This window comes from Falco punctatus (genome assembly GCF_963210335.1).
Source record: "Falco punctatus genome assembly, chromosome: 4".
NCBI classification, from domain to species: domain Eukaryota; kingdom Metazoa; phylum Chordata; class Aves; order Falconiformes; family Falconidae; genus Falco; species Falco punctatus.
In genome coordinates, this window is record NC_137583.1 from 89,554,350 (window position 1) to 89,572,620 (window position 18,271).

The following is an 18,271-nucleotide window of genomic DNA, read 5'->3' on the forward strand; positions in this document are numbered from 1 at the left end:
AATGAGTGAGGGTAATTTATACTGTTTTAATAATAAATCTTTAATATTTGCTCAGATTTATTGAAATAGGTTTGTAGCCTTTTATATAAACAGCTTTTTTGGCTAAGCTGAGCAACAGGCAAGCCACTGTTTGAAAGGGGAATGCTTTGAAAGTCCTTTGCTAGTTTGAGCTGTGGCATTCATAGCACTTCACAAAGTGAATTCTTTTCACGTTGTTAGTTTAAATACACTGAAATTCATTTCGCTCTGTTAGCTTCTACATCAAAACACCCATCTAGCTTAACCTTCAAGAAAATGTTCCTTATAGTAAGCTTCATGACAAACTTAAACTTTTAAGACTCTGAAGTTCTCCCTGCCAGCTGGAACTATGCAAGGCCTTGAGAGCATTTGAAAAAGGTCTTAGAAAGGCAGTAAATTAAACTTTCTCTCTACCTGTTTAAACTGTAGTGTCTGGTCTTCCTTCATAGCTCTTTGGTGCTGTAATCTTTTCCACAGCAGTTCCTGGAAGTCCCTTTGGGCTGTCTTACAGTATCTAGTATTTTCACTGTCGGGGAAATGGTAGATTAATTTTTCCTATGTCTAGATGTATCTGTCATCACAGCTTCTCTTGTATGCCAGTTGTCAGAGCAGCAGCAGTAAATTGTGAAATGTCTGTGCCAATGATAGATAATGGTGCTTCAGTAAAAATAAGACTCCGCATTCACTGAACAGAAGTTAATGCTGAGATCTTCAGCCTGTCCTTTTGAGTTTAGATTGTTACACTGTTTTTTAACTTAACTTTTTGCTTAGTCCCTTAAAACAGACTAAAACTCTAAGGTACCACCCATCTTTATCATCTAAGGAGAATTTTCTGTGCTTCCTCTGTGTGTCTGTGCTGAAGGAGATTCGGATTTCGATCTGCACTGTTGTTGTATTGATCAAGTAAATCCTGGAACTGTAGACATACTGTAACTTCTGCATAAAGTACCAGACACTTTTGCTAAGTTAGTGGAGTGCAAGTGTGTGTATCTGGAGGGGTGCATACAGAATGCTTATTCTTAAAGTTAGAAGGTTGGTTTCAAAGTGTTAGCTTTTGCATTACTAGAATTTTTCTGTTCATATGAACAAAATGATGCAAGCTTACTTAAAATTGTCTCAGAAACACGTTTGTCAAAACTTGGACATGTCTGGAAATTAATTGCGTTATACTCTTCTAACAGAAGGAATCTTGTTCTAAGGCTGCAGTCTGCTGTTATAGGTGGCTACAACCTAAAAATACTTGTGATCAGTATAAGCTGCTGTTGGGTGGTGTAGTGTCATCAGAAAAGTGTGCCAAGACTGGCTCATAGATGCAATGTTAACATTGCTTGAATATGATAATGTTGAGGAAAATAATATACCAGGTAGAAAACTTAGCATGACAGGATATGGGAAGATGATATGTCTTCGCCCTTTTCCCAGTTACAACTTAGATCGTAGTATTTTGAGTTTATGTCTACTTTTAATCTGATTCTTAAGTATATAAGCTGACATCCAGCTTTTAGAATCCTGCATGCGTCAGTGAGAGTTAAAGTCAAGACAGTGAAATACATAGTGCTGTCCTTTTACAAGACATATTCTGTTGCTGAATGTGCAAGTTAATTCTCATTGTCTGAGGTTCCATAATACAGTTTTAGTTTATTTAATGGGTTCCCCATTTCCCTCTGTATCGTTTTCTCTGCTCCATCAGTTTTGCTCTTTTCTCCCTTTCCTCATGCCTGCCCTGGAGCTTATTTTACTCTTATTTTGCCATAAGCCTGACCTCTCAAAGAGGGAGGGTTGTGGTTTGTTTGGTGGTTTGTTTTTTGGTTTTGTTTGTGGTGTTTCGCGTTGATTTGGTTTGTCATGTCGTGGCTTGGCTTCACTGTTAGAGCTAAGTTGGGTGGTAGGTTAGGCCTTATTGTCAGCTGGGAGGAGTGGTAGAGGAAGAAGGGAGCCAGATGGCTGTTGACAAATTGCTGACATGACTTGGTTATATTGCATATGACTATAGTGACTGGTTAACTAATTAGTACTTACATAACAACTGTACTTGGGGAATTTAGTAATTGCCATCTAATTGGGTAGTCTGTGTTTATGGGCTTTTTGGTGGTGGTAGGTTTGTTGTTTGTGGCTTTTTTTTTTGGTTTGGTTTTTTCTTTCTGTTGGCTAGGACATCCAGGCTGGTCAGTCCTGGCCAATAATAATTGCTCCACAGGGGTGTTGCTATATTTGCAAAAAAAGGGAATGAGGGCTGGCTGAGGAAGAATGCAGGCAAGTTAAGTATAATTTCGAAAACCTGGGCTTGTCTGTGCCCAGTACAGGTCTATGTGCAGATAGGGGACCACCTAGTGTTTCTTGAAGTAGGTAATGAGCTCTGGTAATCAGGGAAGGACTGGCACTGATGACACTTAAGGGAAATCGCACTTGATAGTAAGAAAGAAAACTGAGGCAGACTTGCTGCATCTCCCATGTGCTACCTTGCAGGAAAAGGAGCAGCAACTCTTACTGGTGGTATTAGAAATGCTGTGTTCAAAAATAAAAGAATCAGCTCCCAAAAGAAGAAAATCATAGAGAAGTTTTTGTCTCTAATCTATACAAGGTCATTGAAGAAAGAAAAGTATTAATGTTTCGGACATGTGATGTTTGTTTTTAGTGTTACCAGTGATGAACATGGTTGAGTTGATGCATTTTTCTGCTGGTGAAATGCTAGATACGAAATTTTATAGCGCTGTTACTGTTGATTTGACAGCAGCAGGAATACTGAAGTTTTCCTTCAACATCTGTGATGTTTGAGACTGATGCAACTATAATACTTAGTATTTTTTACTTGTGTTAATAATGCTTTCATACCCTGCAGGAGTGTAGGTAGCTTGTATAGTCTTCTGATAATGCACTGCACATTGGATCATGGTGATTGTTTCTCTGGGACTGTAGTAAAGCTAATTTTACAATTTTGTTTGCTTTTTTGACTTATTTTTAAGCCTGTGCCATCCAGGACCTTGCCCTTCATGTCCAGCCTTTGTGACAAAAACATGTGAATGTGGACAAACAAGGTGAGAATGCTTCTATTATAGAAACAAAATATATAATAATAGTTTATTAAAAGTTTATATATTAAAATTTTTCTTTCTTAGTTTATCAAATGCTTACAGAACAAAGTTTGTTGTGAGCTGTAACTCTTGTGTGCTAAAATAACTTGGAGAATTTTATATTCAAAAAAATACAATGACAATCTTTTCAGAAAAAAACAAGAATAGAGTTGTCTGTGTGTAAAGTCAATTTATGGTACATGTAGCTGAATTATTCAGTTTATTTGTCTATGAGTTTATTTGATTTTGAAATCCTATTCCAGTATTTATTTTATTTTATTTTGTGGAAGACACAAAGAAAGAAGCGGGAAGAAGGTTCACACCTTTTCAAATTGAATGGAATGCAATACTGAGTTATTCCATTCCAGAAATTAGAATTTCAAAGGTAACACATATATTTCTGGGAAGCTGTACCACTAACAAGAGAGGAGTCTGTAGTATATTCCAGACTGGAAGGCTATTTTTTTCTTGCATGTTTGATGTATATAGAGTCATTGCCAACAGCAAGACTGTGCTGCCCATACTATCTGTGATCTCTCATACTCAGTTGTTCTGAGTCTTTAGAGTCCCTGTTCTAGCTACCTAGAACTGATAATAAAATGCTTGACCTGTGCTCATTTCCAGAACTAAAACAAATAAAAACCTAATTCAGTTTAGCATTTAGCTAAATTAGCATTAGAGCATTAGCATTTTTGCTCTAGAAAAAAAATATCTTTTCAGAGTCTTACACTTATTTCTGAAAGTTTGAATGTACTGTTAAGTGATCTTAATTTTTCAGAAGGTGGTATGGGTATTTCTCTGGCTGTATTTGTAGTTGAAAGCACTTTGTCTTCAGTAGAAAAACGTTGTAGATTACTGAATTTTATTTTATGTGGTAACATCACCACTTTTTTTTTATTCTAGCTATTCCTTGCATTTAAAAGTTTAATAGATGCAACCAACTTTAGTTTATTATTTTTTTCCCAGGTGCCAGCTCCTTTCACCATGTTACTGATTGTTGTAATTTAATAATGTAATACTGCATTTAATACTTGCTTCTAAATAGCATTTTTTTAATATGCGCTGTATTAGCATCCAAGTTGTATGATATGGCACCTCTGAGTTTAAGACTTTTCGAAGTTACTGTTCCAAACATACACTTTACAGCTGTTGTGTGAGGCCAGCCAGAATGGAAAAATAGGAGAACTTATTGTTTTGCCCCATTTTTTCAACAATTAATTAAAAAAACTGAACTCTTAATGTAGACTGACTCACTCTTAAACCCACATCCCTATCTTCATTGTGCTCAGCGGACTTAGACATCTTTCCAAAGACTTAAATGATCCTATAATAGAAATCCCTGTGCTTTTGGCAAAATGCATAACCATACATTAGGTTCAAGTTGGTGTCACTCTTTCCTTTCCATTTTGTTGAAATAAAGTTCTGTAGACTCATTGCAGTGATACATGTCCTACTTCTTGAGGGGTGGGAGAGGGTAAGTAGGGAGGAAAAATAAGGGGGTTATTTCCTAAAAACTATTTCATTAAGTTCTGCCTTTCAAAGGCTTTGGCATTTTACTGAAAAAGTATTTTCCTTTTTAATAAATGCTCTATAGATACTAAGGTACCTGACAGACTATGGTGTCATTTCTCTACAGTCATTCCGTTCGCTGTGGCCAATCAACAAAAATCCATTGTTCTAATGTATGTGGAAATACTTTAAACTGTGGTAAGCACAGCTGTACTCAAGTGTGCCATGGAGGAAAATGTTCACCTTGCCAATTAACAGTACAGCAAGGTAAGTATTGGCATGCCTTGTGTATATCCTCTCTATGCTATGAAAACAAAGGGTGAAAAAACCAGTACCAAGAGGCAAGTGCTTTATTTTTACTTAACAAAACCAAAATCTATTGCTAGAATATTAAAAAAATGGAAAATGTGTCAGCATCACTGTACATTTAAATAGGAATGTAAACATGAATAGAAAGAATCCTGCCAGGGTGATTAGGCTGTTGGTGCATGTGCTCTGTTAGGACAGGCTGGTGGTACTGGGCTCCGTTAGCTTGGGAAAGCTGAGTGGTGGCCTTTGAGTAGCTGATTGGAGGTACTCGAAAGGCTGCAGACAGGCTGTGCATGTGGTGAGGATGAGAGAGAATGAGCCCAAGTTAAAACGCTGTAACTAGCTATAAGGAAAAACTCTTTCCTTGGAAACATGCAAGTTTTCAAGACCCAGCTGAATAAAAACCATTGAGTATCATGGCCTGATCTGATTGCCGACTCTGCTTTAAGTAAGGGCGTTGGCTAGCCTGTCTCCTGAGGTCCCTTCTGACCTGAACTGTCTTATGATCCCACTTAATCTTTTACTATAATTCTGAGACTTGATTAAACAGTATGTGGAAGAAGAATAGAAAGAGATATAGGAAAGCACATTTCAACAAGCTACTCGTGGTTTCTGTTAAAATTTTCTAAACTTGGTCTTGAATGTAAATTAATTTGTCCAAGTATGTGTACCAGGTATACAAATAAATTTTTGTTGAACAGTTTATATAGGAAGTTGTGAGTTAATTTTCTCAACTTTTAAGGTAATAATCAACTCGTTATGTGTACTGCTTTAATAAGTAAGCTTTTTGTGCCGATAGTACTTCCCCTTTAGTTTTATCTTATTATCAAAAGAAATAGAAAAGGAATTCAAACTTCTGTAGGACTGAGAAACCTCTATTGCTGAAATAAATCTAAAGAAGAGCAACTTCATTATCCTTCTGAAAAACGACTGTAATAAATTTTCACATTTTACCTTTTTATATTTGCGGTACTGCTGGAGGTGTTTTGTCACTGACATTCTCTTGTGTTTTCTATGGAATATGGCTTTCTTTCAGTGTGTTACTGTGGAAGCACTTTTAAAGAAGTGTTGTGTGGGACAAAGGAAGAATTCTCAGATGGATTTGGGAATTTCTCATGTCAGAACATATGTGGCAAGTAAGGTCACTATAATTTAGTGACTTAGAAATATTTATATTTCTAAATATATATATTTAGAAATAATTTAGAAATAATATATAGAAATTATAAATATATATGCTTATAAATAATTCTTAAAAGGTTATTTTATTCACACTCTGTGATTGTGATTCTCTTAAATAATTCTCCTTTGTTTGGTTGGTTTTTTTTTGTTTTTGTTTCTTTGGTTTTGTGTTTTTCCAGAAAATTAAATTGTGGGAGGCACAACTGTACGCAAGTATGCCACCCTCAGCCTTGCCAGCTCTGTCCACGACTTCCACAAGTAGTGTATCGCTGTCCCTGTGGTCAGACTCCTCTCAGCAAGTTACTGGAATTAGGATGTGTTGAACGTAAAGTATGCACAGACCCTATCCCGTCCTGTGGAAAAACATGTGGCAAACCTCTTTCTTGTGGTAGCTATGGTAATTAGAACTTTATTGAATCAGAATATTCAAATTACCTCATTGTTTAGAAAAAAAAAAAGTGGTCCTTAACTGTTTCATTTCAAGAAGTAATTATTTGGTGATCTGAGATTTTAACTGAACTGAGTGTAAAAGCCCCTGCAGAGCCTGCTGTCTGGCTGTTTGTTCATAATACCTTAAAATGAAAAAATAATTTTTTCTAGGAAGCACTAACACTAGCTAGCCTTTTAAATTTTGTTTACATGCACCTTTGCTATATTGGTAGAGGAACAGACCTGTAGGAACTTCCAGAGAGCAGCATGCACTGATGTCTTTTAAAAGCCCACCTAGATCTTTGACTCTTATGTGGAGGATGGTAGACAAATTACTTTGTTCAGATGCCTGCAGTAAACACTCATTTCCTGCTGCTGTGTATCACAAAGTAAGTAGTATTGAAAAGTTGGAGGAAGTTATGTGCAGACACAACTTGACACTTGAATGAGTGCATTAGATAATTCAAGTGTATTTAGCGTGAGATTGTACGAAGCTCCAGTTTTACAGGCTACATATTTAGTTGTGATTTTTTAGACTTTAGAGAGGAGAGAGGCCAATGATGTCAAGACAACAGCTTCTTATTGACTGATCTGTTCTGTCAGTCCAAGTGCAACAAGTAGAAAGGGAATGAGTGATTTAGCTTTTAGTTCCATTTCAGTTAACCTAGTAAGTGAAATATGAAGGTATGCATAGTAAGTGATTCTTTTGGGTGGAAAAGAAAGAAAAAACTTATCTGAAAATTCCTGGAACTTAGGTAAGATAATATCACACAAAATCTTTTTTGGTTTGGTTTGGTTTTTTCTATATATGTAATATAAAAAATACTTAAAATGTATGCATTTTCAATGTTAATTGTAAACCTGAAAGTCAGTCTGTTGATTCATGATTAAAATGCTGAAAATAATGACAAAATGTTACGCACACTTAACTCAAAATAGTGAACTTGTTTGGAAACCCAGCTGCACGTAAGCTTAGTGTCTTTGACCAGTGATGCTCCTAATAAATACGGAGTACCAGGTCATGGATTTAAATTTTTTTATTAATTATTGATCTTTGTATTTTCATTTTGCTAGAGTTCGTTCATACATGTGAAAGCCTTTGCCATGAAGGAGACTGTAGACAGTGTTCTCACACATCAAATATTTATTGTAGGTGTGGCTTCAAAAAAAAGGTGAGTGCATAAAACTTCCTTACTTGGAAACTGGTAATCTTTGTTGATTCTTTTAAAGCTGTGGGGGGGGAAAAAAAGGAGCTGAAGTTGTCAAGGAAAACAAAGCTAGAAAGTCTAAGGAACCATGCTTCTTAGTTGAAAAACCTTCGTTGTATACTGATAGATGCTAGCTAGATTATACTGTGAAGTGCTAACATAAATTTCTTACTGTGAAGGCAATTCTTGAAGTGTTTTTGCAGCATTTACACAGAATCATGTTTAAGCTGGCTGCGAAGTCCTATATTATCTTGCATTATTTATATAGCACAAAGAATTGTAGTTTTACCAAGAGTAATGTAAACTGTGGGAAGAAAGGTAGCCCAACATAAAAAGTTAAATAAAAATTTATATTAATAGCTTGTAGACTTGTAGAATTTTTTAGAAAGAAGATGGAAGTTTTTACTGGTCCCCATTCTTTGCACATTTATATAGTGACCTAGCAGATTCTCAGCAGTTGTTATAAATAGTGTATTTTTAAACTATGCTACTTTCTGTCATAATAGCTTTGAAATCTTACTATCTTGAAACTTACTAACTTTGAAACTTACTGAAATGGTTACTATCACAGGAGCCTTGATGACTTTTCTGACCTGTTATATGTCATTTGTAAGTAGGGATGGCTTCTGAATACATAAGTTTATAAGTACATAAGAATGAGGCTTGCTTGAGTTTGGAAGAGTTTTCTCCTATCAGTGTGCTGAAGGTAGTTATGGGGTAGAAGGCTTCAGTTTATTGTTCGAGGCCTGAAACTAAGTAGTGAAGTTTGGGTTTTAGTTTGTGTAGCTTCTCAGACACCAGAAAGCTGCTACTTGAAAAATTATGATCAACAGTGATAATTTAAATGTCGTTAAAAAAACGTGGTGCTCAGAAATGACAACTTAGAATGTCAAGTTGTGATGACTGAAGGTTCAAATGTAGTTGATCATCTATGTTCTTTTCATCCATTGCCTTTCGTTTTCATGTTGAGGTCTTTAATCTAGGTAAAATTTTGATCATGAGATTTGACTTAACTCTCTCCCCTCACCCCATATCAAGTCAGACTTGCGTTTTTGGAACAGCTGATTAAAGCACGTATTTGTGTCCTGTCAGTATTCTCTGGGAGAGCTGTTTTGGTTGTTTTGTATTCCTCCATGCAAGCTTCTAGTTTCTTAGGACAAACCTGTTTCTGTCACTTCACAGTGTTATCTGCTGAAATGAGTGGGAATACAATTTTATTTTCATTGGTATTGGATCTCTAAGGGAGAAGTACCATGTTAAAAAGTTCTTTCTTAGAAGGATTCTTTCCTAGCTTTTCTTTAACTTTTGCATATGGAAGTGTTATACATGTAAAAACTGAGTTGATCCTTCTGTACCGTGTGACTCGGTATTTTCTAGATAAGTAAGTTTCAGCTGTTTCATCTGTTTTAACCTAATGGCTCCTTCTTTGTTTCCTAGGAAGTCCCATGTGCTCTTCTCAGAAATAAAGGTACAATATTATGTTGAATAAATACTGTGAGAGCGGTGAGGCACTGGCAGAGGTTGCCCAGAGCAGCTGTGGATGCCCCATCCCTGGCAGTGCCCAAGGCCAGGCTGGATGGGGCTGGGAGCAACGTGGTGTAGCAGAAGGTGTCCCTGCCCAGGGCAGGGGGCTTGGACTTAGATATCTTTAAGGACCCTTCCAACCCAAACCATTCTATGATGTAATGTGAAATTGTTTTTAAAACAATACACATTTCATATTAATTTGGGGTTTGATTGATGGAGTTGGCAAACATCTGGTCAGTATTGCTTCTTTAATCAGTATTTCCATGTGGAGCTTGCCACCTTTTGAGATGCTACTACTTTCGGGAAGAGGTTTGAGATAAACCTCTTTCATTTCTATACATCTTTTGCATAAGGAAAGACTTCTTCAGCATTTGATCTCAAAGATTCCAGACGAGCTGTCTGTTCCCATTTGAACAGTTTCTTCTGACACCTGCCATATTCAGTAGGTTGCCCCCTACCATCCTGCATGTCTTTGGGTCAACTTGCACAGCTCAGATGCAAAATTATGCTTTTGCTCTGCTCTTGTCCAGCTTCCTGGGGAAATACAAGCTTTAGTTCTGCTTCACAGTTTTATGCTGCTGGTCTTTGCATCTGAGCTTGGTAGAGAATTCCCATTTGACGCTTCTTGGTATTCTGGATGTCACATCTAAAATTCGCCTCAGTGAAGTGTTTATTTGATGGGCCTCTGTCATACTGAGGTACTTATTTACAAGATACTGAAGTAATACGCATATTTCCTAATTTGAGCTTTTGTCTATGAAGACTATGTTTTTCAGAATCCAGAAGTGATTGCTTTTGTCACTTGTGGATAGTGATACGGATGTTCTTTGTCAGCACTGTTTTCCTTAACATATCAGCAGTAGTTGTATTTAGCTGACTTTTACTGTCTTACCAATTTGAGCAGTCTTAAATTGGATGTTTGCGGTACTCCAGTGTATCAGGATATCCTGTTTGCTGTGTTCTATTTTGCAGAGTTTATGGTGTAAAGAGTAATGTGAAATAAACTGGTTTCATGTATTCTGCTGTCCAAAATCCTTTTGAACATGATTTTGTTTAAAGGAAGTCAAATGTTCACATGGGGGGTTAATGTGGGAGAGCAAATACTTTAAAAGTTTGCTTGCTGACTTACTCTGTATTAGTCTCTTCTAGACCATGCTCTGCTGCGATAGCCTTAGCATAATAATGTGATTGCAGCTTTTGTTCTTAGCATAAGCAAAGACAGAAGTTATGACCGTTTCTTGGTTTGTTTTTCTTGTTTTCATAGCTGCTATCACATTCATGTGTGACAAGCGATGCAACAAGAAAAGATCATGTGGACGACACAAGTGTAATGAAGTTTGCTGTGTGGTAAGTTTATGTGTGGTTTTATGAAATTGTTCATTGTAATGTGTGTTAAAAGACATTTTTGCTTTTGTATCTTTCCATTTTTGTGCATCTTCAGCCTCTATTTGCAGTATTGGTTGTGCTTGGAAAGTTTGTGTGCATGTACGTTTATTTTGCAGCATTTCTTTTATGGTTATCACAATTGTAAAACTACGTTCCAGCCTAAATGCAATTAAATGAGTGTAAAGGTAGTTTTTGTCAATGCAGTGATTCCAGGGAGAACGGGGAGGGGAAGGATATTACTTAATACAAGAAGCATAAGCTGTGATGTAGCTATGTCTGCAACAGAGGTCTTAACAGAATCCGCTTTAAAAATTGTGTATCCATACAGTGATGGAAAAACTGTATAGATCAAGCCTAAGGTATTTGTTGCACCGTACAGTTTTTTCAATTGGTACATTATGACCTCACAGAAAAAAACCCAATCCTAATAGGATTTATATTTTAATTCTACTTTTTCTTTCTTGCCTTCCCTTAGGACACAGAACATAAGTGTTCTTTGGTTTGTGGTCGTAAACTCAACTGTGGGCTTCACAGATGTGAAGAACCTTGTCATCGGGGTAGTTGTCAAACGTGCTGGCAAACAAGTGAGTTATCTGCAGGAGTACGTTATTTCTTATAAGTTATAGAAATTTGTTCACTTAAATGGTCAGGGTTGGACACAGAATGTGATCAAAATTGACCAGAACCTGAAGAATATGCAGTTGATTTTGATTCTGTTTTTTCATAAGAGAAGGTTATTTCATTGCAGATGAGATTACTAAGCGTTGGATTTTAATAGTTAACTATTTAAAAGTGAATTATAGTGAAATATATTTAGTTATGTATCTTGATCCAGTAATCACTTAAAATATTTGAGGAATTATGCAAGGAAAACAAAAGCAGTTTAGAAAGGTAATTTCGAAGTTAAGGGAGCTCTTGTTTAACAATGTAATAACTGCTAAAGTATGTAGCAGAACTTTATTTGCTTAGAATTCAGACTTTCCTAATGGTACAGTAGCAATTCTTTTCTCTGGACAGGACCATCTGAAGAAGTAAGAGATATCAGTCGTGTGTGTCTTAGACTTTCTGGTCACGTTCTGGATGGTGGAAATTAGTACTGAATTAATAGAAATAGATTGACAGCCAGCAGGTATTGATTTTCTTAGGACTGTTGAACTGTTTTAAGGATTTAAGCTAGTGCAGTAGCTTTAGACAAGTGTTAAAAGGTGTGCCAGTTAATACACTAGTTTTCTACAACTACATTTTATCACTCTATGTAGGGGACCATATGTTGATTATTTTGCACCACTGTAACAGGTAGATAATAATACATTTTCTGATTTTGGCCTGAAGCAGACAGAAGAATGCTTCTGTGTTTCCTTCTGCTAGCAGAACCTTTAGTTGATCTGGAATTTCTTCATGTGTGATGGCAGTTTTAGTTTTTTTTTCTCTGTTTCATATTCTAATACAGGTTTCCCTTTTCTTATGTAGATATAGCTTATCACAGAAATCATAAGCTGCTTATTAAATGCAGTTTTTTAAATTTGGGCAGAAGCAGCCCTAAATGGATTCTTCAGCTTGTATCCATCCTTCCACTTAGTGTTTGCTTAAGTAGTTTGAAAATTTTCTTTAAATCCATTGCCATTAAGTCTTACAGCTGTGAATTCTAGGTGTGTTTTTGCATCTGCTGTAACCTACAATAAAACTGTGAGTGGAATGTTTCTGGAATGGAATATAAAAACTCACCTGTAGTTCCCCTTTGGCTTTCATCAAATACTGTCTTTTCTCTAGTACTTCTGCAGTCACTGGTGGAGAAAAATGAGTCTCCTCTCTCAGAAACTGGGTGCAGCTTTGGAACTGCTCACTGGGATGTGGGAAAGAGGACAGTGAGATGCTGAAAGTGCAAACCAGACCTCATGATGTTTGTGTAAAGGAGAGGGACAAGTATGTTTACAGCTGGAAGGGTCTTAGCTGCAGTAGTACATGTCTGTCCTGTTTCAGATGAACGTGGGCATAGTCAAAGCACTCCATTTTTATGAAGGTCATGTTTTCTTGGAAACATGCTGGAAAAGAGAAGGCAGTAGGGCCTCTAAAGGTCACTGGTTGAAGTAACGTTGTAGTTTCTCTTACTAGCCTATGAATATGACAGGCATGCTGACTGCACCCCCCTAAAAACCCCTCAAACTAACCCAAAAAGATTGTGTCCAAACATTTCTCTTCACAAAGCAAAATAGGAATCAGAACGTCTCAGAGGTCCTGTTAGTAACTGCTTCTATAGTTCAGTCAGATTGCATAGATTTTTCTAAAGGTGGGTTTTTTTTTTCCTTCACTGGTTTTTATGGGTTTGATCTTCAACTTCATTAAACTTCTCTGTGTTGCTGCAATATTTTTGAGGTTTGTATTTCACTGTCAGGCCTAAGATTCAGATGCCTGTCTTAGCCTGGGGAGATCTAAGGATTGCCTACCCTGTAAATTTTTCCACTGTTGTATGTGGTGCAATTGAGAGGTCAAAGCTTCACTGCTGAAATTCTGCAGTGAGGCCCTTTTCTGAGCACAGGAAAAGCAGCTCACTACTCAAGGAGCCAGATACTTATGATCATTTGGCTTAAACCTTTGTGTCCCTGAAACCTACCGTTCTGAATCTGTCCAGAGGTAAATCAGCTAAGCAGTATCTTCAAAGATTTCTTACCTGCTTTCCCTGGATGCTGCTAGTTGAGATTTCAGAGGCATACATGATTCTGACTCTGTAGCTGATGCGGAGTGCTTCCCGGCATTAAGAAGTCCATCCTTGACTCTGATCCACCTGTCTAGCCATCACTCTTCAGTTGGGTGTATCAGCCGTGTTATCATTTGCCATGGCATATCAGCTGCAAGCCACTTACCATTCAGATTGGAGTTCTTGCCCTGCCTCCATCTCCACTCCTGGTTTTACTGGGAATGGTAATGCACATCAAGGTGCAGTACTAGGTTGCATCTACACCTCTGTGGTTCTGTGTGCTTCCCAGGGACTTTACCTTTCAAGTGTCATTGCCTCAGTGCTGGGAGGTGAGGTCCCTTTCTATGCCATGGTGTCTATACACACCCAGTCTACTTCCAAACAGCAGTACATCTCTTGGGGAAAATAAATTATGTCAGCATTAGTCAGGGCTGGTGTTTTGTTTTGTAGGTTTTTTTGGGGGGCGGGGGTGTTTGGTTTTTTTAATTTGTCAGTTGTTGTATTTCTACTGTGGATCAGACCTCTCTGCACTCACCATTATCCCAATCAGTGCTACTTAAGGAACCTTCATTATAATTAAGATTCTTTACTTACTGGTTCTCATCAATAGCAAGCAGCCAGTGTAGCTGTCTAACACTCAGGTCTTCCAGGGACCTTGGTCTCTGACCTTTCATCATCCTGGACTAAGGAGGATCTGTGGCTTTGAAGCCCGGAGGGTTATAGGTTGTTTCAAGACCTGCAGTGAGGGACAGAAAAAGACCTGCTCTTTCTATGCTTGCTTTTCACAGAAAGTCCATGGATGTCCTGAAAGTTCTGCGCTTTTCCTATTACTTTCTAGCTCTTCCTTCTAACCGTTAACATTTTGTTCTCCCTAGCACTCTTATTTGCTGGAGTTTATTGTAATTGAGTCTTATTAGACAAAAATTACGATCCTTTGTAGTAACTTTTGCACTCTAAGATACATGGGTAAATGACTAGGACCTGGCCTGAGATTTAGCTGACTGAACAGACCATAAAAAAACAACTGGATGGGAGAAATTTCTGAACACAACAAAAAACACAGCAAAAAGCTGACAGAAGTTTCACTACCATGAGGAATGGATGGATTTCACAGATGTTAAGGGCAAGCGATGACTGAGCTTCACAGATGATTGGAGAAGGGAGGTACTGGGAACTTTTTTGGGAGTGGACTGTTGTAAGGCCAACAGAATTAAGTAGTTGTGCAATGCTGGGATGACCTAGCAAATGATACTAGTAGTAGCAGATTTGGGTACAGACGTAGCCAAACTGGGACCAATGGGGAAAAATTTACTTTGGTAGATTATTTGGGAGGAATCAAGGTGGATGCATGGGAAAATGGAGAGAATGGGTGATAAAAGGTGCCATTTGCACAAATGAAACTGCTGGTTCAGTGCACATCTCTGACAGCCCTGGGCACCTGGTGACAACTGTCTGTTGTGTCCTGGTTAAGAATAAGATTTAGTATCTTTCAGTGTAATCTCATTTGCTATTCTGAAGTCTAAATGCCAGCAACTTGGCTGCAGATCATGGGAGCACATAGTCTAGGCTAGCAACTGGGGAGATCGGGTATACAGTATGCCAGCAGCTGGAGAGTGGGATCACAAGTTATAGGGGCCCCTTGGTCGGGGTGCTAGCACCTGGAGAGACCGGGGCTGTGTGCAATTCCCTTGTTAATTTGTTAATTCCTGTGTATGCCTGGGTAACTTCCTAGTGAACTTGCTTCAAGGCTAGACTGACTGGCTAGTAGGAGATCTGACTCTGGAAATACCCGAGGTTTCAGCCAATACTAGGTAAGGATTCTGTCCTGGTGTGGATGTTAGACAGAGCCTATGCTTGTATTTGAGATCCATGAATGTGGTGTGCATGTGCATCTAGAGGGGGTGTGTGTGTGTGTCCTCACTAGTGAACCTCAATCCTTATGAGCTGGAGAGGAGGAAGAGGACTTGACTATTTGTATTCCTGTTCACGTGACTCTTGTTCAGTTGGCTCCGTGTTAGTCAGTGCATCCGGTCATGCTATTGTCACATATGGATTGTGTGTCTTGTCTCTCTGGAAGACGTGTTCAGTCTTGCTGCTGGCTGGACTTGAATATTGACCCAGCAGCCATCATATCCATGGAAGTGGACAGTAGGAATCTCTGGGGTTTTGGTGTTACCAGATTTTGCTTTGGTAGACTAGGAAGTAGGAATCTTGTGATTCCCAGAGTCAGAGAACTTACTGAATTCAGCAGCTCCCTTAACACACTAGTCTTGTCTTCAGGTTGGAGTTGTTTTGTTTTTATTGCCCCATTATTTTCTTATCTTCTCCGTCATTCTGTCTTGTTCTTCCTGATCCACTATCTCTGTTTGTTTACAGACCAAACATACTCTCTTTTTGTTCTCACACTTTCTTCTATATGACTTCTGATAGTATTTTTGTACTGTTCTGTTTTTCTAAGGATTTATGCTTGAACTGTAGTTTGCTTTCCAATCAGTCTCCCTCCCAGTTTCTTTATAGTCTGAAAACCAGCAGTGAACTGTATTAATTTCTGTGCAGTGTTAAATTTTAGTTGGGATGGTATATGTAAGTATTTCTATTCTGTTGTTTATTTTATCACCGAGATATGGAATCTTGTGATGACTTTAAAATTTCCTAGCCGTGGAAGGTGGTGGGGGGGGGAAAGGTATGTTTTGGAAGTTCTGTCTCAAACAGTATATAAAATAAAGTTGGTTTTGAAGTATTTGGACAAATTATGAGGATCCATGTAATACCAAATTACATAAGTATACAGAAGAAATCATGGAAGAAGTCGACAACTGGTTGCCTTTTGGTAATTTTCTCTGGAATCTTCCTGGTACCATGTGCAGGGCTTGGCAAAAAAAAAAAAAAAGTCTAACCACTGGTCTGGAAAAATGATGGCAGGGAGAAATTTGGAGCACAAGATTTGGATGATGTGCTTTCTGAAAGGGAATTCAGGAGTTACCTTCCCATTTTTAAGTCAAGGATAGAACAGCAACAGGTTTCAACTTGACATGAACATCTCTCTTGCTCAAGTTTAAAATGGTGCTGTCAAAGAACTGCTCTCTAAAAGGAAGCACAATTCCTAATGAAGTGATCACAGTCCAGTTTTCTTACAGGAGCCACAAAAGTTAATAAATTCACTTTATATCAAAGTGCTAAATATCAAAAACCAAAGCTGGAGTAAAATATTTGCATGTTATTTGAAGATTTCTCATAGAGGACGAGTGCAAATACATGTAACCATGCTGATATATTTGACTTGGTTTTCAGGTTTTGACGAGTTAACTTGTTATTGTGGTGAATCTGTGATTTACCCCCCTGTCCCCTGTGGCACTCAGCCACCAGAGTGTAAAAAAACGTGCACCAGGCCACATGACTGTGATCATCCAGGTAAGTCAGGCCATTCAGTTTTGCTTGTGTTTTTTATTTTCTTTTGTTTGTTTTTTTTTTAATCAAAATGTAGAAAAGTGTACATAGGTCCGTTTGAGAATATATTTGCTTTTTCATTAGGTGCTTTTTCAGTAGTTGTAAATATTTCCAAAAGTCTCCGCTTAAAAACCGACAGACTAAAAACTTGCTGTGAATACTAGTAGTGATACTTCTGACTGGTGAAACATTGGATTTTGTTCCTATCATTATTAATAGTCACAACACGTTACTTGCTATATTCCAAAGATTAATTTGCTCTCTTGAAACAGTAGGATAGTCTAGTGAACAGTTAGTTTCTACATTTCTTGGAATTATATTGGCTGATCACCAAAAATATAGCACAGGTCAAATAGATACGCTTTCTGACAAATTCTGTCTGATAGCACAACTCTGCTTAGAAGTCACAAAATTCTCTGCTATTTAATTTAAAAAATATGGAATAATATTCACGTGAAAACTGCAATCATAATTTTTAAAGAGTATTTTAAAGAACAGATTATCCTTGCATAAAGTGTCATACTTCCCATAAATTGTGTAGTTCTGAAATGCAAACTCATGTTTAATGGACTTCACTGTCTCCTTTAATGCATTTGACTGAAGTATGCTGATAAAACTGTGCTGGCTTTTATATTTCTGTGGCTGCAGTGTACCATTCATGTCATAGCGAGGAGAAATGTCCACCCTGTACCTATCTCACTCAGAAATGGTGTATGGGCAAGCATGAAGTAAGTCTGGACACTTAATGTTTTTGAATACTGAATAATGTTCTGGGACTGTAGGCTTACATTTTTTGCAGCCTCTTTAGAATGGAGTATGTTACTGGAGTTTGAGTTTTGATTAAATCAGAAAAGTGTATCTTCTGCTATACGCATTCAGAACAACTGCTATATTGGACTATGATACAAAGAAAAACTCAGTCTTTGTCCTAAGATATTTTAGTATTCAGATTCTTGTGTGGACAGTGCCAAATGAAGGTGTGAACACTAGAAGTAGTTTGAGATTTGCATTTGTAGTTTTTCATTTTTAGTATTCATCTTTTTTCCTCCCCTCTTCCAGCTGCGAAGTAATATTCCTTGTCATCTCACTGACATTTCCTGTGGACTTCGCTGCAATCAAATGTTAAAATGTGGAATGCACAAATGTAAAAGAATCTGTCATAAGGGAGAATGTCTTATAGATGAAGAGTGTAAACAGCCATGTATTATTCCAAGGCTATATTGTAATCATCCCTGTATGGCTCCATGTCATCCTTCTTCACCCTGCCCGACAACATCCTGCAATGCAAAGGTTAGATACCGAAAGAAAACTCACTGCACATTCACAGGCAAATTTTATGGTTTAATTGTCAGCAAGTAACAGTTGTGACAAAAAATGGCATGTTTGTATATTGATAGCATGACATTTTTTCTGTAAACTTACAATATTGAGTTTTTCTAAAAAAGCTATTCATCGTTTTTAATTAACCATTTTTCCACTAAAATGGGAAT

At 37.6% G+C, this 18,271-nt stretch overlaps 1 protein-coding gene across 6 annotated transcripts in view; it reads left to right on the plus strand.

Moving 5' to 3' along the window:
- NFX1 (nuclear transcription factor, X-box binding 1) overlaps positions 1–18,271 on the plus strand; it is a 75,224-nt gene that overhangs the window by 26,086 nt on the left and 30,867 nt on the right. For all 6 annotated transcript variants that reach the window (XR_013927334.1, XR_013927335.1, XR_013927336.1 and 3 more), the window contains exons 6-16: positions 2,982–3,053; positions 4,726–4,865; positions 5,944–6,043; positions 6,269–6,486; positions 7,593–7,690; positions 9,164–9,194; positions 10,518–10,600; positions 11,115–11,223; positions 16,626–16,745; positions 17,430–17,509; positions 17,841–18,071. Coding sequence is in view for 1 of the 6 variants with exons in the window: in XM_080382121.1 (XP_080238247.1) it covers positions 2,982–3,053; positions 4,726–4,865; positions 5,944–6,043; positions 6,269–6,486; positions 7,593–7,690; positions 9,164–9,194; positions 10,518–10,600; positions 11,115–11,223; positions 16,626–16,745; positions 17,430–17,509; positions 17,841–18,071 (1,282 nt within the window). In the remaining 5 variants the exon portion in view is untranslated. The remainder of the gene's footprint in view (positions 1–2,981; positions 3,054–4,725; positions 4,866–5,943; positions 6,044–6,268; positions 6,487–7,592; positions 7,691–9,163; positions 9,195–10,517; positions 10,601–11,114; positions 11,224–16,625; positions 16,746–17,429; positions 17,510–17,840; positions 18,072–18,271) is intronic.